The sequence below is a fragment of the Rhinoderma darwinii genome, chromosome 5 (assembly GCF_050947455.1).
Source record: "Rhinoderma darwinii isolate aRhiDar2 chromosome 5, aRhiDar2.hap1, whole genome shotgun sequence".
Lineage (NCBI taxonomy): Eukaryota > Metazoa > Chordata > Amphibia > Anura > Rhinodermatidae > Rhinoderma > Rhinoderma darwinii.
Genome location: NC_134691.1, coordinates 86,508,862 through 86,530,018, shown reverse-complemented (window position 1 = coordinate 86,530,018; position 21,157 = coordinate 86,508,862). Strand labels below are relative to the sequence as shown.

Below are 21,157 nucleotides of genomic sequence, written 5' to 3'. Positions count from 1 at the left end.
TAACATCGATCCCCTTCCCTCCCGCACTCCCTCTTCTTCACTCTCAGCATTTGATCCAATAACAGAAGAAGTCTCTAGGCTCCTCTCTTCTTCTCGTCCTACTACCTGCCCTAGTGATCCTGTCCCCTCACACCTCCTCCAGTCCCTCTCCCCAGCTGTCACTAGTCACCTGACTAAAATACTTAAAGAGGCTCTGTCACCAGATTTTGCAACCCCTATCTGCTATTGCAGCAGATAGGCGTTGCAATGTAGATTACAGTAACGTTTTTATTTTAAAAAAACGAGCATTTTTGGCCAAGTTATGACCATTTTTGTATTTATGCAAATGAGGCTTGCAAAAGTCCAAGTGGGCGTGTTTAAAGTAAAATTCCAAGTGGGCGTGTATTATGTGCGTACATCGAGGCGTTTTTACTACTTTTACTAGCTAGGCGTTCTGACGAGAAGAATCATCCACTTCTCTTCAGAACGCCCAGCTTCTGGCAGTGCAGACACAGCCGTGTTCTCGAGAGATCACGCTGTGTCGCTACTCACAGGTCCTGCATCGTGTCGGACGAGCGAGGACACATCGGCACCAGAGGCTACAGTTGATTCTGCAGCAGCATCGGCGTTTGCAGGTAAGTCGATGTAGCTACTTACCTGCAAACGCTGATGCTGCTGCAGAATCAACTGTAGCCTCTGGTGCCGATGTGGCCGACACGATGCAGGACCTGGGGCAGGAAGTGAGTGACGTCACAGCGTGATCTCTCGAGAACACGGCTGTGTCTGCACTGCCAGAAGCTGGGCGTTCTGAATAGAAGTGGATGATACTTCTCGTCAGAACGCCCAGCTAGTAAAAGTAGTAAAAACGCCCCGATGTATGCACATAATACACGCCCACTTGGACATTTACTTTAAACACGCCCACTTGGACTTTTGCAAGCCTCATTTGCATAAATACAAAAATGGTCATAACTTGGCCAAAAATGCTAGTTTTTTAAAAATAAAAACGTTACTGTAATCTACATTGCAGCGCCTATCTGCTGCAATAGCAGATAGGGGTTGCAAAATCTGGTGACAGAGCCTCTTTAACCTCTCTCTTTCCTCTGGTATCTTTCCCTCCGCTTTTAAACATGCCATTATAAACCCATTACTGAAAAAACCAACTCTTGACCCATCCAGCGCTGCTAACTACCGACCAGTCTCTAATCTGCCCTTCATCTCCAAACTCCTGGAACGCTTGATCTGCTGTCGCCTTATCCGCTATCTCTCTGCTAACTCCATTCTTGACCCCTTACAATCTGGTTTCCGCACTCAACACTCCACAGAAACTGCCCTTACTAAAGTCTCAAATGATCTCTTGGCGGCTAAATCGGACGGTAAATCCTCTCTCCTGATTCTTCTGGATCTCTCTGCAGCCTTTGACACTGTAGACCACAAACTCCTACTTAACATGCTCCACTCTATTGGCCTCAAGGACGCGGCTCTCTCTTGGTTTTCCTCCTATCTCTCTGACCGCTCATTCAGTGTGTCATTTGCTGGTTCCACTTCTCCTCTTCCCCTTGCTATCGGGGTTCCTCAGGGATCAGTCCTAGGTCCGCTTCTCTTTTCTCTCTACACAGTTCCTATTAGACAAACCATCAGCAGATTTGGCTTCCAGTCCCATCTCTACGCTGATGACACCCAATTATATACCTCTTCCCGTGACATCACCCCTGCTCTAATACAGAACACCAGTGATTGTCTGTCCGCTGTCTCTAACATCATGTCCTCTCTCTATCTGAAACTGAATCTCTCTAAAACTGAGCTCCTTGTGTTCCCACCATCTACTTACCTCCCTAAACCTGATGTCTCCATCTCAGTGTATGGCACTATTATAACTCCTAAGCAGCACGCCCGCTGTCTCGGGGTTATTTTTGACTCAGATCTTTCCTTTACTCCTCACATTCAATCACTTTCACGCTCCTGTCATTTCACCTCAAAAACATCTCCAGAATCCGCTCTTTTCTTACGGAGGAAACCGCCAAAACTCTCATTGTTGCTCTGATTCACTCTCGTCTTGACTACTGTAACTCATTACTAATCGGTCTTCCCCTCACCAAACTTTCCCCTCTCCAATCTATCCTCAATGCAGCAGCCAGGCTCATCTTTATGACCAACCGCTACACCAACGCCTCTAATCTATGCCAGTCACTGCACTGGTTGCCCATCCCCTTCCGAATAAAATTCAAACTTATTACTCTCACCCACAAAGCTCTCCACAGTGCTGCACCTCCTTACATCTCCCTCATCTCTGTCTACCACCCTACTCGGGCTCTACGTTCTGCCAACGACCTTAGATTAAAATCCTCCATAATCCGAACCTCCCACTCCCGTCTCCAAGATTTCTCTCGTGCTGCACCCGTCCTCTGGAATGCGCTACCCCAGACAATCCGATTAATGCCCAATATCCACAGTTTTAAACATGTCCTGAAAACACATCTATTTAGACAGGCCTATAACATTCCCTAATCTGACTCCTTTCCATGGCTCTCCTTTTAGATTAGTCATCAGAATAAGATTCCCTCACACTCCTTCTCTTCATGTCCGTCATACACGGATACTGGCTGGTGACCGGCTCATGCAGCTTTATGTTACCACCGCACGTGTATAAAAATGGCTGGACTATTGTACAGAACAAACACTGTTACACTTTCTGTCTCCCTTATTTGCTCATAGATTGTAAGCTCTTGCGAGCAGGGTCCTCACTCCCCAGGTTTGAATTGTAAATGAACTTTGGCACTATGTAATGTCTGATATTGTTTTTTCATGTTCCCTCTAAATTGTAAAGTGCTGCGTAATATGTTGGCGCTATATAAAGATTATTATTAATGAATGGGGAAACAGACTTCCTGTCCACTTGAGACGCTGTGACAGTTGGAGAGTCCTATTGCTGGTCACATGACACAGTGGAGGACCAGAAGGGAGTGGATAACTCACAAATACAGCCACCGGTAAGAAAATTACCTTCACCACAATTTACATAATATGCCTCTCTAACGGGCCAGAGAATAAAAAAAATTGTGAGTGCTCCTTTAAGGGAACTTCAGAGGCTTACTGTTTCAAAAATGTGGGACTTTTTTTAAAGGCAACTAAAATTTGCATGGCATCGCATAATGTACTACTGTGAAACTTGCTGCAGCATGCAACAATGGGTGGTGGGCCGGTGAGTAGTATTCACACACAGCACGTTACATATTGCCGAGAGCGCTATATTTTCTCACATAAATCACGTCTTGCACGGCCAAGTCAACACTGACACAGGAACCCAGATAGAGCATTGATAGAAAGGAGGGAGAGATAGCATATTTCAGAGAACGCCCACTAACCTCTGAACTTGCAGCATGACAGGCAGCACGTCAGACAGCAACACAGAAATTGAACATCACAAGAAGTAGATGGACGGCAAGTGGATATGTGTGCTCGAGCAGCGGTTTAACATTTTAGTGCCAAAAATCAGTCACACATGTGATTCACGTCACAAGATTATAAATACTGCCCATACAATTTTATGCCTATGTGGCAGTGTGAGCAAGGCTCCAGGAGGACCAAAACGTCAATTACTTAGTCGCCACAACTGTCTAAAATATTTATTTTTGTCCATTTGATTTGGATTCTATTAGGCCCCATGCACACGAACGTGCTTTTGCGGCTGCAATTCCCCCGAAAATCCACGGGGGATTCATTCCTATGGGGCCATGCACACAACGGTGGTTTTCACGGTCCATGCATGACCCAGGAGCCCGCACCGCAGAAAGAACGGGCAAGCCTTATCACACCAGTGTTCTGCGGTCCGGGCTCATTGAAAATAATGGCCACGGCCCACGATTTGCGGGCGGCTCGTGGCTGTCACTCCGTGGCCGGCCGGCCGACCCGAAAATCACAGCCTTGCACATGGCTACGGTCGTGTGCATGAGGCCTTAAAGGAGGTTGTCCAGGTTGGGGTATGTTTTTTATGCTGATGACCTATCCACAGGATAGGTCATCAGTATATGACTGGTGGGGGTCAAAAGTAACCAGAAGGCTCCGTCCACTGTATAGTGTCCATGCTGCAGCTATGCTCCTATTCAAGTAAATAGGAGCAGAACTGCAGTAATGCAGGACAGCCGCTGTACAGTGGTCGGAGCCTTCTGCTTCTGGCGCCCGAAGCCAGCCGGTACAACTTATCAATGCACGGTCCGGGTGTCGGACCTCCACCCATCATATACTACTGACCAATCCTGTGAATAAGTCATCAGTATAAAAACAGGCCCCAACCTAGACAACCTCTTAAAGTATAAGTTTTTTTTTTCAATATTTGCATAATTTCAGAGAATGCTGTAAATTTACTACAGTATAAAAAAACAAAGCAGGTCTGTATGAAAGGTTTACACTGATCCGGAGAAGCAACTCCTAATTGAGAGTTTAACATGGTGGAATACATAGCGTGATTCAAAAGTCTCCATACATTGTATTCTCTTAAAAATGATCCATTATGTTCTGTACATTTATTTCATATTAAAAAAAAGAAATAGCAAACGAATGCTCTGTTCACAATGCGTATTGGTCCTATGTTTAGTATGCACGTCGGGAAACCCTATGTGCCCATAGAACTCCAACAGCCCAATGGAGGCCAGAAGAGTATGATTGTGGCCGCCGTCAGGCTGGTGCACCCCCCCCCTAAAGTATGGAATAGGGTTTTAGACGTCACTATTCCATACAACAGAATGACGCCAAAAAAAAAAAAGTATACCGTGTGATATATATATATATATATATATATATATAGTATAAAATATCTAATCTATTTTATTTTTTTAACATGGGAGCCTATAGGCGACATGCCACCATAAGGCAAACATCACAGAAATCTGTTTAACGTATAAATCATGGGCTTTCTACGACATATGTTTAACATTTCCCATAAGTCTATGGGTGATTGTTAGGCATCAGTCACAACCTGCATTTTATGTTTAAGTCAGCTTTTCCCGCCGTATACACTGAATATAGGCCAAAACCTTGATGTAAACATAGCCTAAATAAATAGGTTAAGAATATGTCGCATGATGCCTGACTAAAGACTGATCAAAACCTAAAGATAAATAGATGAGACTCCACTGACAAGAGCCACCTGCAGACCACACTGAGGTACTGCCCAACGTAACGAAAGGATATAATACAAGGTTTAGGGTATGTGCACACACACTAATTACGTCCGTAATTGACGGACGTATTTCGGCCGCAAGTCCCGGACCAAACACAGTGCAGGGAGCCGGGCTCCTAGCATCATACTTATGTACGACGCTAGGAGTCCCTGCCTCGCTGTGGAACTACTGTCCTGTACTGAAAACATTATTACAGTACGGGACAGTTGTCCTGCAGAAAGGCAGGGACTCCTAGCATCGTACATAAGTATGATGCTAGGAGCCCGGCTCCCTGCACTGTGTTCGGTCCGGTACTTGCGGCCGAAATACGTCCGTCAATTACGGACGTAATTAGTGTGTGTGCACATACCCTTAGTATAACGCACATAAGGCTTGCCTCAAGTTTCTGAACTACATTTGGCATATGTCAAACGGACACTCTTTTGGTATATGCAGGGTGGGTACGCTCTGCAAATGCGCCAGGAAAAAAAAACCGGGATGCGAACAGAGCCAAACCTTTACATGAGATTATAAGGCTGGATTCACACGAGCGTGTGCTATTTGCGCACGCAAAAAACTCGCCGTTTTGCCTGCGCAAAAGGCACTTAACTGCTCCGTGTGGCCTCAGCATATGATGCGCGGCTGCGTGCTTTTCGCGCAGCCGCCATTGTGACACTCCGTTTGGATGTTTGTAAACAGAAAAGCATGTGGTGCTTTTCTGTTTTCATTCATCCTTTTCACAGCTGTTGCGCGAATCACGCTGGTCGCACGGAAGTGCTTCCGTGTGGCATGCGTGGTTTTCACGCACCCATTGACTTCAATGGGTGCGTGATGTGCGAAAAACGCCCAAAGAACGGACATGTCGTGACTTTTACGCAGCGGTCACACGCTGAGTAAAAATCACGGACATGTCTGCACGGCCCCATAGACTAATATAGGTCCGTGCGACGCGCGTGAAAATCACGCGCGTTGCACGGACGTATATCCCGCTCGTCTGAATAAGCCCTAGCAGTGATTACAAGAACAGATTGAGGATAACTGGCCTGAAATAGTGATAGACGGACACATTATAATCTTATCACAAACAACGCCGTAAAGTATTTGTTTGATCAGGTTTAATCGTTTTGCATGTTCCTGTTTGTAAAAAGTTAATTTTATTAACGCAAGATCTCATGTTCTGACTCCATATTTGCTGCCGTGGAGCATGCTGGGAATCACCTAACCTAAGGGAAGTCTGTACATTTGTATACAAAATGCAGGACTAACAAGAATTAACCCCTTCCCATCAGACCATTTCCATTTTTTTCCTCCCCACAGTCTAAAAGCCATAACTTTTTCATTTTCCCATCGATATAGTGCTATGATGGCTTGATTTTTGCGGGACGCTTCGTTTTTACAGAATTCGCTGTGCAATTAAAACATGTTAACTTTATTCTGTGGGTCAATACGATTACGTCGATACCAAATATATCGTTTTCTCTATGTTTTACTACTTTTACATGGAAAAAATAAAATGTATTTTGTGTCGCCAAATTCTGAGAGCCATAACTTTTTTATTTTTCCGTTGATTAAGTGGTAGGAGGGCTTATTTTTTTCAGGATAAGCTGTAATTTTTACCATTTTGGGGTACATGCAAGGTTTTGATCACTTTTTATTCCACTTTTTGTGGGCGTTGAGGTGACCAAAAAAAAAAAAAAATAGCGATTATGGCGGTTAGTTTTTTTTTTGTTACGGCGTTCTCCATGCGAGTTAAATAACGATATACTAGTCCTTCTCAAAGAATTAGAAGATTAAAAAGTTAATTTCAGTAATTAAATTCAAAAAGTGAAACTCCTATATTATATAGATTCATTACACAGAGTGATCTATTTCCACCATTTTTTATTTTAATGTTGAGGATTATGGGTAACCGCTAATGAAAACCCAATATTTGGTGTCTCAGAAAATTTGAATATTAAATAAGCCCAATTTCAAAAATTATTTTTAATACCAATGTTTAATATTTTAAATAACATTGGCCTACTAAAAAGCATGTACAGTATATGCCCTCAATACTTGGTCGGGGCTCCTTTTGCATGAATTACTGCATCAATGCGGCGTGGCATGGAGGCGATCAGCCTGTGGCACTGCTGAGGTGTCATGGAAGCGCAGGTTGCTTTGATAGCGGCCTTCAGCTCGTCTGCATTGTTAGGTCTGGTGTCTCATCTTCCTCTTGACAATACCCCATAGATTCTCTATGGGGTTTAACCCCTTAACGCTCCATGACCTACTATTAGGTCATGCTAACTGTAGCGTTCGCGCTCAGTGACCTAATAGTAGGTCATGGAGTAAACACGGCGCCGTTCGCGCGGGGCGCGTTCATGAGCTGTGATAGCTGCTGTTTCCGACAGCAGACTATCACTGCTCAATGTGCCGGGACCGATCGCGGAGCTCCACCGCCGATTAACCCCTCAGAAGCCGCGTTCAATAGCGATCGCGGCTTCTTAGGAGTTAATCCGCCATCGCCGGCCTGCTACACGATAGCGGCCGGCGATGGTGACTATGGCAACCGGACACCAAACAATGGCGTCCGGATATGCCATAGACGGAAGCCTAGTGGGTCCTGACAACGTCAGGACCCACTATGCTTGCTGTCAGTGAGTAGCTGACAGCTCTGATACACTGCACTACGCATGTAGTGCAGTGTATTAGAATAGCGATCAGGGCCTCCTGCCCTCAAGTCCCCTAGTGGGACAAAGTAATAAAGTAAAAAAAATTTTAAAAAAAGATGTGTAAAAATAAGAAATTAAAAGTTTTAAAAGTAAAAGTCCCACTTTTTCCCTTATCACTCCTTTATTATTAATAAAAATATATAAACAAATAAACTATACATAATTGGTATCGCCGCGTCCGTAACGGCCTGAACTACAAAATTATTTTGTTATTTATCCCGCACGGTGAATGCCGTAAAAAAATATATTAATAAACCGTACCACAATCACAATTGTTTGGTCACTTCACCTCCCAAAAAATGGAATAAAAAGAGATCAAAAAGTCGCATGTACCTAAAAATGATACTGATGGAAACTACAGTTCGTTACACAAAAAATAAGTCCTCGCACGGCTTTATTGATTGAAAAATAAAAACGTTATGGCGCTTAGAATAAGGTAACACAAAAAGTGAATGATTGTTTACAAAACTTATTTTATTGTGCAAACGCCATAAGACATAAAAAAAAACTATAAACATCTGGTATCGACGTGATCGTATCGCCCCGCAGAATAAAGTGAATATATCATTTATAGCGTACGGTGCACGCTGTAAAAAAAAAAGTATACAAAAACAATAGTAGAATTGCTGTTTATTAGTCACCACGCCACCTAAAAATAGAATAAAAACTGATCAAAAAGCCGCATGCACCCCAAGAAAACTACAATGGATTCCTCAAGGGGTCTAGTTTCCAAATTGGGGTCACTTTTGGGGGGTTTCCAATGTTTTGGCACCACAAGACATCTTCAAACCGGACATGGTGCCTAATAAAAAAGAGGGCTCAAAATCCGCTAGGTGCTCCTTTGCTTCGGAGGCCGGTCCTTCAGTCCATTACCGCCCGAGGGCCACATGTGGGATATTTCTCTAAACTGCAGAATCTGGGCAATACGTATTAAGTTGCGTTTCTCTGATAAATCCTTTTGTGTTATAAAAAAAATGGTATAAAAAGAGTAAATTTCACCTCTACTTTGCTCTAAATTTCTGTGAAACACCTAAAGGGTTCATAAACTTTCTAAATGCTGTTGTGAATACTTTGAGGGGTCTAGTTTCTAAAATGGGGTATTTGATAGGGGTTTCTAATATATGGGCCCCTCAAAGCAACTTCAGAAATGAACTGGAACCTAAAAAAATAAATAAATGAGGCAATACTTCGCTTCTTACGTTATACTGATAATGAGCCGTGCCCACCCCGAGATGACCCCAGTTTTGACCGTTTGTATAAACGGAGACCCCTATTAGACCGTTTCAGTGCCCGGTTTTCCCAAGCATACACCCCCGAGAAGTGTATTTCTATTGATGAGTGCCTGGTACATTTTAAAGGGAGGGTTCAATTCCGCCAGTACCTGCCAGGTAAGAGGGCAAGGTATGGCGTGAAGATGTATAAGCTGTGAGAGTGCATCAGGGTATACCTACAGATTTAGGATATATGAAGGAAAGGCCACCCCAAACCAGACTGCATCCTGGACTACAATAGGTACATGGGAGGGATGGACTTGTCAAATCAAGTCCTGAAGCCCTACAGCGCCATGCGGTGTGGTATAAGAAGCTGGCTGGGCACATCATACAGATGGCTTTGTACAATGCGTACGTGCTACGTCGATGTGCAGGCCAGAGGGGAACTTTCCTGGAATTTCAAGATCTAATCTTTAGGGAACAGGAAGGGGGGCACCCAGTACTTCTGGAAGCGGGGCCACACGCATCGTACCAGGGCAACACTTTCCAGGAGAAGTTCCCCAAACCGGTGGAAAGGGAAAGAGTCAAAAGAGGTGCAGAGTCTGCTATAAGAGGGGGATAAGGAAGAACACAATATACCAATGTGACACGTGTCCCGAAAAACCAGGGCTCTGATTGTTTTAAAATGTATCATACATCCCTTGATTTTTAATTTACCCTGATGCACTCCGCACAGCTTACCCCCCTCATCTTTCCCTTCTGAGCCCTGCCGTATGCCCAGGCAGCTGATAACAGCCACATGTAGGGTATTGCCGTACCCAGGAGAACCCACATTACAATTTAAGGGGTGTATATCTCCGGTGGCGCATGCTGGGCACAATATATTGGACACTGAAATGGCATATATATATATATATTAAATTGCAAATCTCACACTGCACCATCTGCTGCGCATTACCTTTTACACAGTACCTGTGGGGTCAAAATGCTCACTACACCTCTAGATGAATGTCTTAAGGGGTGTAGTTTTTAAAATGGGGTCACTTCTCGGGGGTTTCAACTGTACTGGTACCTCAGGGGCTTCTGCATACATGACTTAGCACCAGAAAAGCTCCAGTAGGCCAAATGGTGGTCCTTTTCTTCTGAGCCCTCCCATGGGCCCAAACAGCAGTTTATCACCACAAATGGGGTATTGCCGCACTAAGGACAAATTGGGCAACAAAATGGGGTATGTTGTTCCTTGTGAAAATAAGAAATTTTGATCAAAAATGACATCTTATTGGAAAAAATATAATTTTTTTCATTTCACAGCCCAATCCAAATAGGTGCTGTGAAAAAACTGTGCGGTCAAAATGATAACAAAAACCATAAATGAATTCCTTGAGGGGTGTAGTTTCCAAAATGGGGTCACTTCTGGTGGGTTTCCATTGTTTTGATACCTCTGGGCCTCTGCAAATGCGACATGGCACCCGAAAACCAATCCAGCAAAATCTGGACTCCAACAAACACATAGCGCTCCTTTCCTTCTGAGCCCTCCCATGGGCCCAAACGGCAGTTTATCACCACAAATGGGGTATTGCCGCACTAAGGACAAATTGGGCAACAAAATGGGGTATGTTGTTCCCTGTGAAAATAAGAAATTTTGATCAAAAATGACATCTTATTGGAAAAAATATCATTTTTTTCATTTCACAGCCCAATTCAAATAGGTGCTGTGAAAAAACTGTGCGGTCAAAATGATAACAAAAACCATAAATGAATTCCTTGAGGGGTGTAATTTCCAAAATGGGGTCACTTCTGGTGGGTTTCCATTGTTTTGATACCTCAACACCTCTTCAAACCTGGCATGCTGCCTAAAATATATTCTAATAAAAAAGAGGCCTCAAAATCCACTAGGTGCTTCTTTGCTTCTAGGGCTTGTGTTTTAGTCCACGAGCGCAGTAGACACACATGTGGGACATTTCTAAAAACTGCAGAATCTGGACAATACATATTTAGTAGTATTTCTCTGGTAAAACCTTCTCTGTTACTAAAAAAAAATTGAATAAAATTGAAATTCAGCAGAAAAAATGAAATTTGCAAATTTCATTTCCACTTTGCTTTAATTCCTGTGAAATGCCTGAAGGGTTAAAAAACTTTCTATATGCTGTTTTGAATACTTTGAGGGGTCTAGTTTTTAAAATGGGGTGTTTTATGGGGGTTTCTAATACATAGGCCCCTCAAATCCACTTCAGAACTGAACTGGCACCTTCAAAAAAAGGCTTTTGAAATTTTCTTAAGAATATGAGAAATTGCTGTTTATGTTCTAAGCCTTGTAACGTCCAAGAAAAATAAAATAATGTTCAAAAACCGATGCCAATCTAAAGTAGACATATGGGAAATGTGAACTAGTAACTATTTTGGGTGGTATAACCGTCTGTTTTTCAAGCAGATGCATTTAAATTCTGAAAAATGCTATTTTTTGTAAATTTTCTCTAAATTTTGCAATTTTTCACAAATAAAGACTGAATATAATCGACTAAATTTTACCACGAACATGAAGCCCAAAGTGTCACGAGAAAACAATCTCAGAATCGCTTGGATAGGTTTAAGCATTCCGACGTTATTACCACATAAAGTGAAATATGTCAGATTTGAAAAATGGGCTCTGAGCCTTAAGGCCCAAACTAGGCTGCGTCCTTAAGGGGTTAAAGGACCAGTGTCACGAAAAAAAAAATTTTTTAGATCAATTTGACTTTAGTGTGTTATTAAACATTTTTTTATTTGTGTGTTTGTGTTTTACTTTTTTTTATTTTTTCACTTTTTCTTCCCTATGGGGGCTGCCATTTTTTTTTCCATTTCTGTATGTGTCGATTAACGACACATACAGTCCCATAGTGAATGCAAACGGGGCCCGTTCCATCCACTATGCTGTACGCCGTCTGTGTAGGAACGGCGCATGCGCCGCTCCCACACAGTCCAAGTTGAACTGTGCGACGTCCGGCGCCATTTTCCTGTGGACCGGAAGTCGCGCCCGGACAGTAAGATTACTACTTCCGGTCGCGGCTTCCGGACTTGTGCACTTGGAGCGGCGGTAGCAGACGGAGCGGACGGACCGGAGGGAGCGGCGGCGGCAGGAGCAGGTAAGTTATTTCTATGTATGTTCGTGTTTTAGTGTTTTTACTACTGTATGTAAACCTTCTACACTGTGTGTTAGCTCAAAAAATGGCGACACACAGTGTAGGAGGTTTGACCGTTTAATCCCCTCGTTTCTCCCGGCACTAGCCAGGATAAAGGAGGGGGGGATTCTGAGAGCTCACTAGAGCGAGTGAGTTTTCTCACATTTTGCAGCATAAAGCAATGTGGTTGCTTTACCACATGCAATGCTGCAATTTTGGGAATTGCTCCATCTAGTGACCAGCACTGGGAAATATTATAAATTAGAATTTAATTGATAATATTTCCGGACTAGTGAAAAAAATTTAAAAAAAAATTAGAACAATGTTTAATCACCTATACTAATTATACGAATTGTTTAACTAAAAAAAAAACTACTTTTTTTTATAGAAACACTTTCCCTTTAAAGAGGATCTGTCACCACATTATAAGTGGCCTATATTGTACATGATGTGATCGGCGCTGTAATGTAGATTACAGCAGTGTTTTTTTATTTCGAAAAACGATCATTTTTTACGGAGTTATGACCTATATTAGCTTTATGCTAATGGATTTCTCAATGAACTGGGCGTGTTTTACTATATGGCCAAGTGGGCGTTGTACAGAGGAGTATATGACGCTGACCAATGAGAAACTCATTAGCATAAAGCTAATATAGGTCATAACTCGTCAAAAATTATCGTTTTTCTAAATAAAAAACTGCTGTAATCTACATTACAGTGCCGATCACATCATGTACAATATAGGCCACTTATAATGTGGTGACAGAGCCTCTTTAGGTCAGGCGAGTTTGCTGGCCAATCAAGCACAGTGATACGGTGGTTATTAAACCACATTGGTATTTTTGGCAGGTGCCAAGTCCTGCTGGAAAATGAAATCAGCATCTCCATAAAGCTGGTCAGCAGAGGGAAGCATGAAGTGCTGTAAAATGTCGTGGAAGACGCTGCGTTGACTCTCCGTGAGCCCACTCCATACTTCCCCCTACCCGGCTGTGAAGTAGCCATATATCGGGAAGGAGTTAAACAACCTTTATATATGACAAGTATTTTCGAAAAATATATTTTTTTAGGAGACTAAAGATTTTTCAAGTAAAACACATGCTGTCCCGGATGATAGGTCCACTATGTTCAACAGTAACAAAAAAGACTTTCAGAAAACTGCTAAGTTTTTTGATGTTCAGATGCTACATTAAAGTCTATAGTGCAATATGAAATGCACTTTTGGTGTAGCTTTTAGGCCTCATTTACACGAGCGTGTGCATGCCCAAAAGGCACTTGACAGCTCCGTGTGTCATCCGTGTATGATGCGCGGCTGCGTGATTTTCGCGCAGCCGCCATCATAGAGATGAGGCTAGTCGACGTCAGTCACTGTCCATGGTGCTGAAAGAGTTAACTGATCGGCAGTAACTCTTTCAGCACCCTCGACAGTGCATTCCGATCACCATATCGAGTAACCTGTTTTAAAAAAAAAAAAAAAGAGGTTCGTACTTACCGAGAACTTCCCGGCCGTTGCCTTGGTGATGCGTCCTTGGTGACGCGCCTCTCTTGACATCTGGCCCCACCTCCCTGGATGACGCAGCAGTCCATGTGACCGCTGCAGCCTGTGCTTGGCTTGTGATTGGCTGCAGCTGTCACTTGGACTGAATTGTCATCCCGGGAGGTCAGACTGGAGGAAGAAGCCGGGAGTTATCGGTAAGTCAGAACTTTTTTTTTACACGTTCACGTATATTGGAATCGGAAGTCACTGTCCAGGGTGCTGAGCCAGTTTAACTCTTTCAGCACCCTGCACAGTGACTGTCTCCTGCCGGGTTCGGTCAAAACGAGTTCGGCCGAACACGGTAAAGTTCGGTTCGCTCATGTCTAAGACACTCCGTTCGGATGTTTGTAAACAGAAAAGCACGTGGTGCTTTTCTGTTTACATTCAGTTTGACAGCTCTTGCGCGAATCACGCAGTTCGCACGGAAGTGCTTCCGTGCGACCTTCGTGGTTTTCACGCACCCATTGACTTCAATGGGTGCGTGATGCGCGAAAAACGCACGATTATAGAACATGTCGTGAGTTTTACGCAACGCACTCGCGCAAAATTCACGCATCGTCTGCACTGCCCCATAGAGTAATATAGGTGCGTACGAGACGCGTGAAAAGCACGCGCGTATATTACGCTCATGTAAATGAGGCATTAGGGTCAGTGCGGTCTTATTCAAAACGCGGAATGTTGTGAAAATGTTTTTGTTGTTTTTAAACATAGGCTTTTCTATAAAAGACTTAAAAAAGAAGTTTAAAAAAAACCATATAAAAAATGTAATGAAATGAAAAAAAAAAAAGCGTATACGTCATGGATGCCTAAAAGGATATTCCTCCAGCCTCCCAACCCCTCCAAAAAATAACAGCAAATAAATATCAATCCAGTAATTACAAACAGTCTCAGTTTTAATGAAAAGCTATATAAAACAAAAAATAAGCATGACAATTTTTAACAGGAATGAAGATCAATCTAACCATGACTTAACAAAATAACTTAATTTGGTGCCTCATAGTTAATTTTATATCGAATGATTAGAGCATTTCTAACATTGAATTTCAGGGAGGAATATTTGATCTCATCCATTGCAAACTATGTACATGTTCAGAACAGCTCAGGGGACTGCGAGGGTGCAAGACTATCAAGCATACAATACAATCGGCACATGATCTAAAGTCAAACGGATTCTTAAATGTTCACACAAGATGCCACAGCTGTATCCATAAAATTTAAATGTGGACTCTGTTATAAAAAAGATTTCTAGATTTTTTTTTTTTATATTTTTGCACCATAAAATTGAGGCTCTCAACTTTTCAAAAGGAAATAGTTCCAAATTGTTTCAGTCTTAAAATTCCAAAAAGATCCCACAAGTTGAATCCAGCTTTAATTAAAAAGAAAGAAAAAAAAAAAACAAGACGACAAAAACTGAAATTCTGGAAGAGTACTTTGTCTTCCCAATTACAAAACGGCCTCTTCCTCGGTGTTTAGTGTCAGAATACGATTTCTCTTAGCAAAACTAGGGGGAAAAAAAATAAATATATATACATATTAAAAAAACAACTAATCGTCATATACATCTTACTTGTGTTAAAAGCTGTAAACAAAGAACATTCACAATTTAAAAAAATAATTTAAAAAAAAGTGAAAAAAAGTGCTTGCGAGTGCGTGATAAAAGATACATGCCACTCGCAAAGCACACTGGATGCAAAACGCAAGGCACACTGACAGATTTACATGTGTTTTTTACACGCGTAAATCTATCACGGTCGTGTGAATGTAGCCCAACAATCAGTTTTTCCTGAGCTCCGCTCCAAAGGGGGATGGGCACTACCTGCTATCTTCTCCCGCACTTAAAAGCACTGCTGCACCCGGTCTACCAAACAATTCTGGGCCTGTTTACAATCAACTAGTGGAGGGTTCTGATCAGACACCGTAGCGGCAGTGATTACACTCCTCAATACTGAAATTGCAACACCAAGAAGGACAAGCCGTAAGGCTCTGCAAATCAAGGAAGTAGCAGGTGTCGCGAAGATCTGCAAATTATCACATTTTCAAGCACCAAGCTCCAATCCGCGGCATGGGGGGGGGGGGGGGGGGGCATAAAAGCCAGATTGAAAGCAACGTTTTTCAGCCACATAAAACCTCAAATCAGATCAAGTGGTGTGCGATGATTGTGTGATGCCTCCGGTTTGTCGACGTGACCGTTATCGCCACTTATCGCAAACTGAGAGGGACAGAATCCTTGAGCTGAGAGACCTGGGTTTATCACTCCGGCAGATCGCTACGCGCCTAGCCTGAGAGGTCAGCACTGTTCAACATTGCGTGTCCCGGAGATTGGGAGAACAACAACGAGTGGGAATGACAGCAAGAGGTGGGCGGGGGCGAACCTGTGCATGGACAGATAGTTAATTGAAAGAATGGCGCGTAGTGATCCATTCTGTACTGCAAGGAAAATTGGACGTCACATCCCAAGCCTAGCGCGGCAACCAGTGTCGACACAAACCATCAGAAGGCGTTTGCACGACATTGGGCTACGAGCCAGATGTCCAGCTACAGGTATTTAATTGACAACACGCCACCGCTCTCTAAGGCTATCATGGTGCATAGCAAGACGGCAATGGAGGTCTATCCTTTTCAGCGATGAGTCCCGCTTTTGTCTGGGATGCAATGATAGCCTGAGATTTGTCTGGAGACAACATTGGCAACGCTGTGCAGAGACCTTCACAGGGGAACGTCACACCGGCCCTATTCCCAGGATTACGGTGTGGGGTGGAATAATGTACGGTAGCTCAACCCCTCTAGTCTTCATTTCAGGTTCACTAACAGCTCGGCGTTACATTGATTTGGCCGTGGAACCAGTGGGACGGCCATTTTATCTAGTGTTCCAGAAGCCGTTTTTCAACAGGTCAACGCCAGTTGCTTGTGCTACTGTGATCAGCCTGCATGGTCTAAACCTGCTACCATGGCCCGCAGCGTCTCCTATCGAGCACATCTGGGATGTCATTGATTGGCATTTGCAAAGTAAGCTGCCAGCAGCCAATCTTGATGATGTGTGCCCGAGTGCAGTGAGCATGGCATAACATTTCTCAGTCAGCCATTAATAATCTCCTTTATAGCATGCCAAGGCGTGTAAGTGCGTGTATTTCTGCACTTGGAGCTCATACTCTATACTAAATGAATTAAGATGTTTTTAATATTTGGTTTCCATTTTTTTATGATTTGCAAAATCATTAACATGTCTATCGATCCTGTGATTACCCCAATTCCAAAACTTTTCTTTCTTGGTGTTGCAATTTCAAACGTTGAGGAATATATATACATAAGATTTTGCACTGGAATGATTGAGCAGTACTACTCTCAAACAAGAACTAATGTGAGATCTGTTTAGCAAGAGGAGCGGTGTGTCTGTAGGCGGGCTACCCCTCCCCACAAACACTCTGCCGATCCCCAAGACTGAAAACTCTGGTGCAGATTTACATAGGCTGGCATTTCACGCGCCAGTCTTTAATACATTTGGAACATTTGACTCCAGTAAGACCTGAATTAAGAGGCGCACGCCATCTTTGGCTGTCAGTGCCACAGAAATTCAAATCTACCCCTGCTATGAGCAGGGGTAGATTTGTGCCATAATGTATGCCAATTTCTGGAATAAATTATGGTAAATCTGGACCCTTGCTGCTAAAACCCACCCACTTTTCTGAAAAGTAGCAAGAACTGCGAAATTTCGCCAATTTTAGTGCAAATAGGACGTGCGTAAATCGTTCGATTTATTCACCTATTTGACTTTTATGCCTAATAAGGTGAAATTCCTTTTCAGTGAGTGCAGAGATTCTGAACAGTTCTTGACAGTGGCCTCTAATAAGTGGTGAGAGACGCATTTATCTTTAACCACACATATTTCAACGTTTATTATCTTTGAATACACTATGGATTTAAAGAAAAAAAAAAACACTAAGGGTATGTGCACAGCTCCTGATTTTCAGACGTTTTATATTTAGCAACTCGCGTTTTTCGCGAGAATGAAAAACCGCTCCAAAAACGTTTGAAGCAGTGACATGCACTTTTTTCGCAGCTGTTTTTTTTACACGGCCGTTTTTCAAAGCCGTGTGAACATACCCTAAGCATTTGTGGAGCCAGATTGTAGAACTTTATATGCAGAGAGCAGACAGACAAATCAAGGATAGGGTATGCACAAGAACCGTATTTCTCAGACTATAAGACGCTCTTTTTTTCCCCTTGAAACGGAGCTGTAATGTTTGTCTGCGTCTGCGTCTTATATCCTGAAGGCAAACCGTGTATGAAGAAGAGGAGACTGAGCTTGGTGCTTCAAAAGGTCCTTGCAGTGTAATGGAAGCTTCGTGTCCTGTGCGATGTGTAACGAATCGGAGTTCTGCTCAATGAACAGTCACATCTTACACACAGAGTTCTGTCATCGCACTGTTCAGTGAGCAAATAACAGACATTAGTACACACAGCGCAGTAAATCTGTGCAGATACCGATCTGCAAGGACCTTCTAGCCACGCCCCCTCCTATGTACAGAGCGACAGTTTCATCACTATTAACCTCTGTCTCTCTGGACCTCTGATGTCTGGCGAGTTCGGGGGGGGGGGGGGGGGAGGAGGGGGTGAGCACTATAGCGGTCAATATCTTGCATTTGTGTGTCTGACATTGCATTTAGGAAGTGCATTGGGGCACTGTGGCTGGCAGTGCATTGGGGCACCCTATTGTCTGAACATTACCCAGGAAATGTACAGTTAAAAGGCAAAACCTTTTTTTCTCCTATTTTATGCTACAAATTATTGGTGCGTCTTATGGTCCAGTGCGTCCTATAGTCCGAAATATACGGTAACCCCGCTCTAGTGCACGGTCAGAGCAGGAAACAGACGTCTACCCAACACACCTACGACTAATAAGGGGTGACGTTCTACACACTGATAAATGGCAAACTATGCAACAAAACGTAAGCTCTACCAATAATGTAAAATACAGCAATGCAGTACACTAGTATGTCTTACCTTCCACCGATTTCCGCATTCATTGCAGAACACAAACGTTGTCATAGGTTCATCAGCGCTGCGGGTCTGAACCTAATGAATGCAAACACAGTGCGTCAATTTTGGCAAGAATATTCCACTGCTGTATCAGTAAGAGGACACAGTCGTAATTATCTGTATTAGTAGAACTTTCTACAATAACTAGAATTACAATATTTACATGTGGAGAGCTGTTAACGGGAAGCCCTACCGACAACCTCCAGCTACAACAGCTGCCCAAGAACTAGTCTACTAGGGAAATTAATGGGTTTCTTTAATGAAGACCTCCAGAGAAAACCAACTTTCCATGTCTGCGTTCCCCACCTGACTGTATACCACACGCTACACTTTTTATGTATACTCTACTTCCTTATTGAACTGCTGTCTTGTCTGTGCTTTAAAAAAGCCTCCATCTTTATTCTTACATTTCCCCAGCTTTCTCCTCCTCTCTGTATTGCTATCAATCCCATGATGCTTCAGCACAGAATCACATGAGCAGATAAAGACCATACCATTTCTGCATGCTGGGGGACACGGATGATCATTTTCTCTATATTCTCCTAAATAATCTGAGAAACCATAAGTATACAGATTGGGAGGCTGCACTATATTATTCTACATTATACCTGTGTGACCTGTGTTATAACTTTCTAAGTATAATTGGTAGCTGATGATAGAAGCTTCTGTGCCCCCTGTGTATAACTAGTGCGGTGTAGGAACTGCTGAAGCCTGTGATTGGTGACACATAGATCTCCATAGACTCTAGTAGAAAAAGCGTGTCACCGGGCCTGGGTCACACTGCTGCTAAGCAACCATCCCAGTCTAATATATAGAGATAGTCTCTCACCTGTTATTTTCTTGCTGCTTCTGACACATGGAATACCATAATGGTACACATGGGAAACTTTAGCCTTGGCCAGAGTGCCCCTTTAAAAAGTCATATATAACATGAAACTTGGGGCATTAGTGGGATGATACAGGACAACTTGAGGAAGCGGACATCTGCGAAATGCGCGTCGGGGCGCACACAGTGATCATCGGGACACAGCCTAGGACACTCTATGGGTAAGATTATCCTGGCTACCCCTGTATTTTCAGGGCATGGTTTAGACTCACTTTCTTAGTACATGGTGCTCTTTTTCTGGACCATTTATGTCCCTCATTAGCATCCATACATACACTGAGTTTTTAATACCACAGTTTATACCAGTGATAGTCCTACTGCAAACCTATACAATAGGGGTTTAATACTTATGACTCTGGCTCTCCTGATGTATCTCAATGTCATTTTTAGTGAGTTTCTCCTGTTATACATACCTTTTTAATGGTTTGTTATCTTGCATATTTAATAAAGTTTTGTTTTGATATTTTCTGATAATATATTGGCTACAGACTCGGTTTCTCCTATATCTATATACGTATTATAGAGTTGCCTTATTAATACATATGGGAGGATGTTCCTTGGAACAACACCTAGCCCAGTAAACTTGTTTGCTCTTGGAGACTAAGGCCTCATTTACACGAGCGTGTGCGTTTTGCGCACGCAAAAAAACGCAACGTTTTGCGTGCGCAAAAGGCACTTGACAGCTCCGTGTGTCATCAGTGTATGATGCGCGGCTGCGTGATTTTCGCGCAGCCGCCATCGTAGAGATGAGACTAGTCGACGTCAGTCACTGTCCAGGGTGCTGAAAGAGTTAACTGATCGGCAGTAACTCTTTCAGCACCCTCGACAGTGAATTCCGATCACAATATACAGCAACCTGTGAATAAAAAAAAAAAAAAAAAAAAAAAAAAAAAAGACGTTCATACTTACCAAGAACTTCCTGCTTCCTCCAGTCCGGTCTCCCGGCCGTTGCCTTGGTGACGCGTCCCTCTCTTGACATCCAGCCCCACCTCCCTGGATGACGCGGCAGTCCATGTGACCGCTGCAGCCTGTGATTGGCTGCAGCCTGTGATTGGCTGCAGCTGTCACTTGGACTGAATTGTCATCCCGGGAGGTCAGACTGGAGGAAGAAGCCGGGAGTTATCGGTAAGTCAGAACTTCTTTTTTTTTTTTTACACGTTCATGTATATTGTGATCGGAAGTCACTGTCCAGGGTGCTGAACCAGTTTAACTCTTTCAGCACCCTGGACAGTGACTGTCTCCTGACGTCGCGTACCGGAACATTTTTTGCCAGTTCGGTCAAAACGAGTTCGGCCGAACCCGGTTAAGTTCGGTTCGCTCATCTCTAAGACACTCCGTTTGGATGTTTGTAAACAGAAAAGCACGTGGTGCTTTTCTGTTTACATTCAGAGTTTGACAGCTCTTGCGCGAATCACGCAGTTCGCACGGAAGTGCTTCCGTGCGACCTTCGTGGTTTTCACGCACCCACTGACTTCAATGGGT

At 43.2% G+C, this 21,157-nt stretch overlaps 1 protein-coding gene across 3 annotated transcripts in view; it reads right to left on the bottom strand.

Moving 5' to 3' along the window:
- Positions 1 to 14,624: 14,624 nt before the first annotated feature.
- TCEA1 (transcription elongation factor A1) overlaps positions 14,625 to 21,157 on the bottom strand; it is a 44,262-nt gene continuing 37,729 nt past the window's right edge. For all 3 annotated transcript variants that reach the window (XM_075826243.1, XM_075826241.1, XM_075826242.1), the window contains exons 9-10: positions 18,754 to 18,825; positions 14,625 to 15,253 (exon numbers count right to left, since the gene is read on the bottom strand). In XM_075826243.1, coding sequence (XP_075682358.1) covers positions 15,245 to 15,253; positions 18,754 to 18,825 — 81 coding nt within the window. In that variant the 3' untranslated portion in view covers positions 14,625 to 15,244. The remainder of the gene's footprint in view (positions 15,254 to 18,753; positions 18,826 to 21,157) is intronic.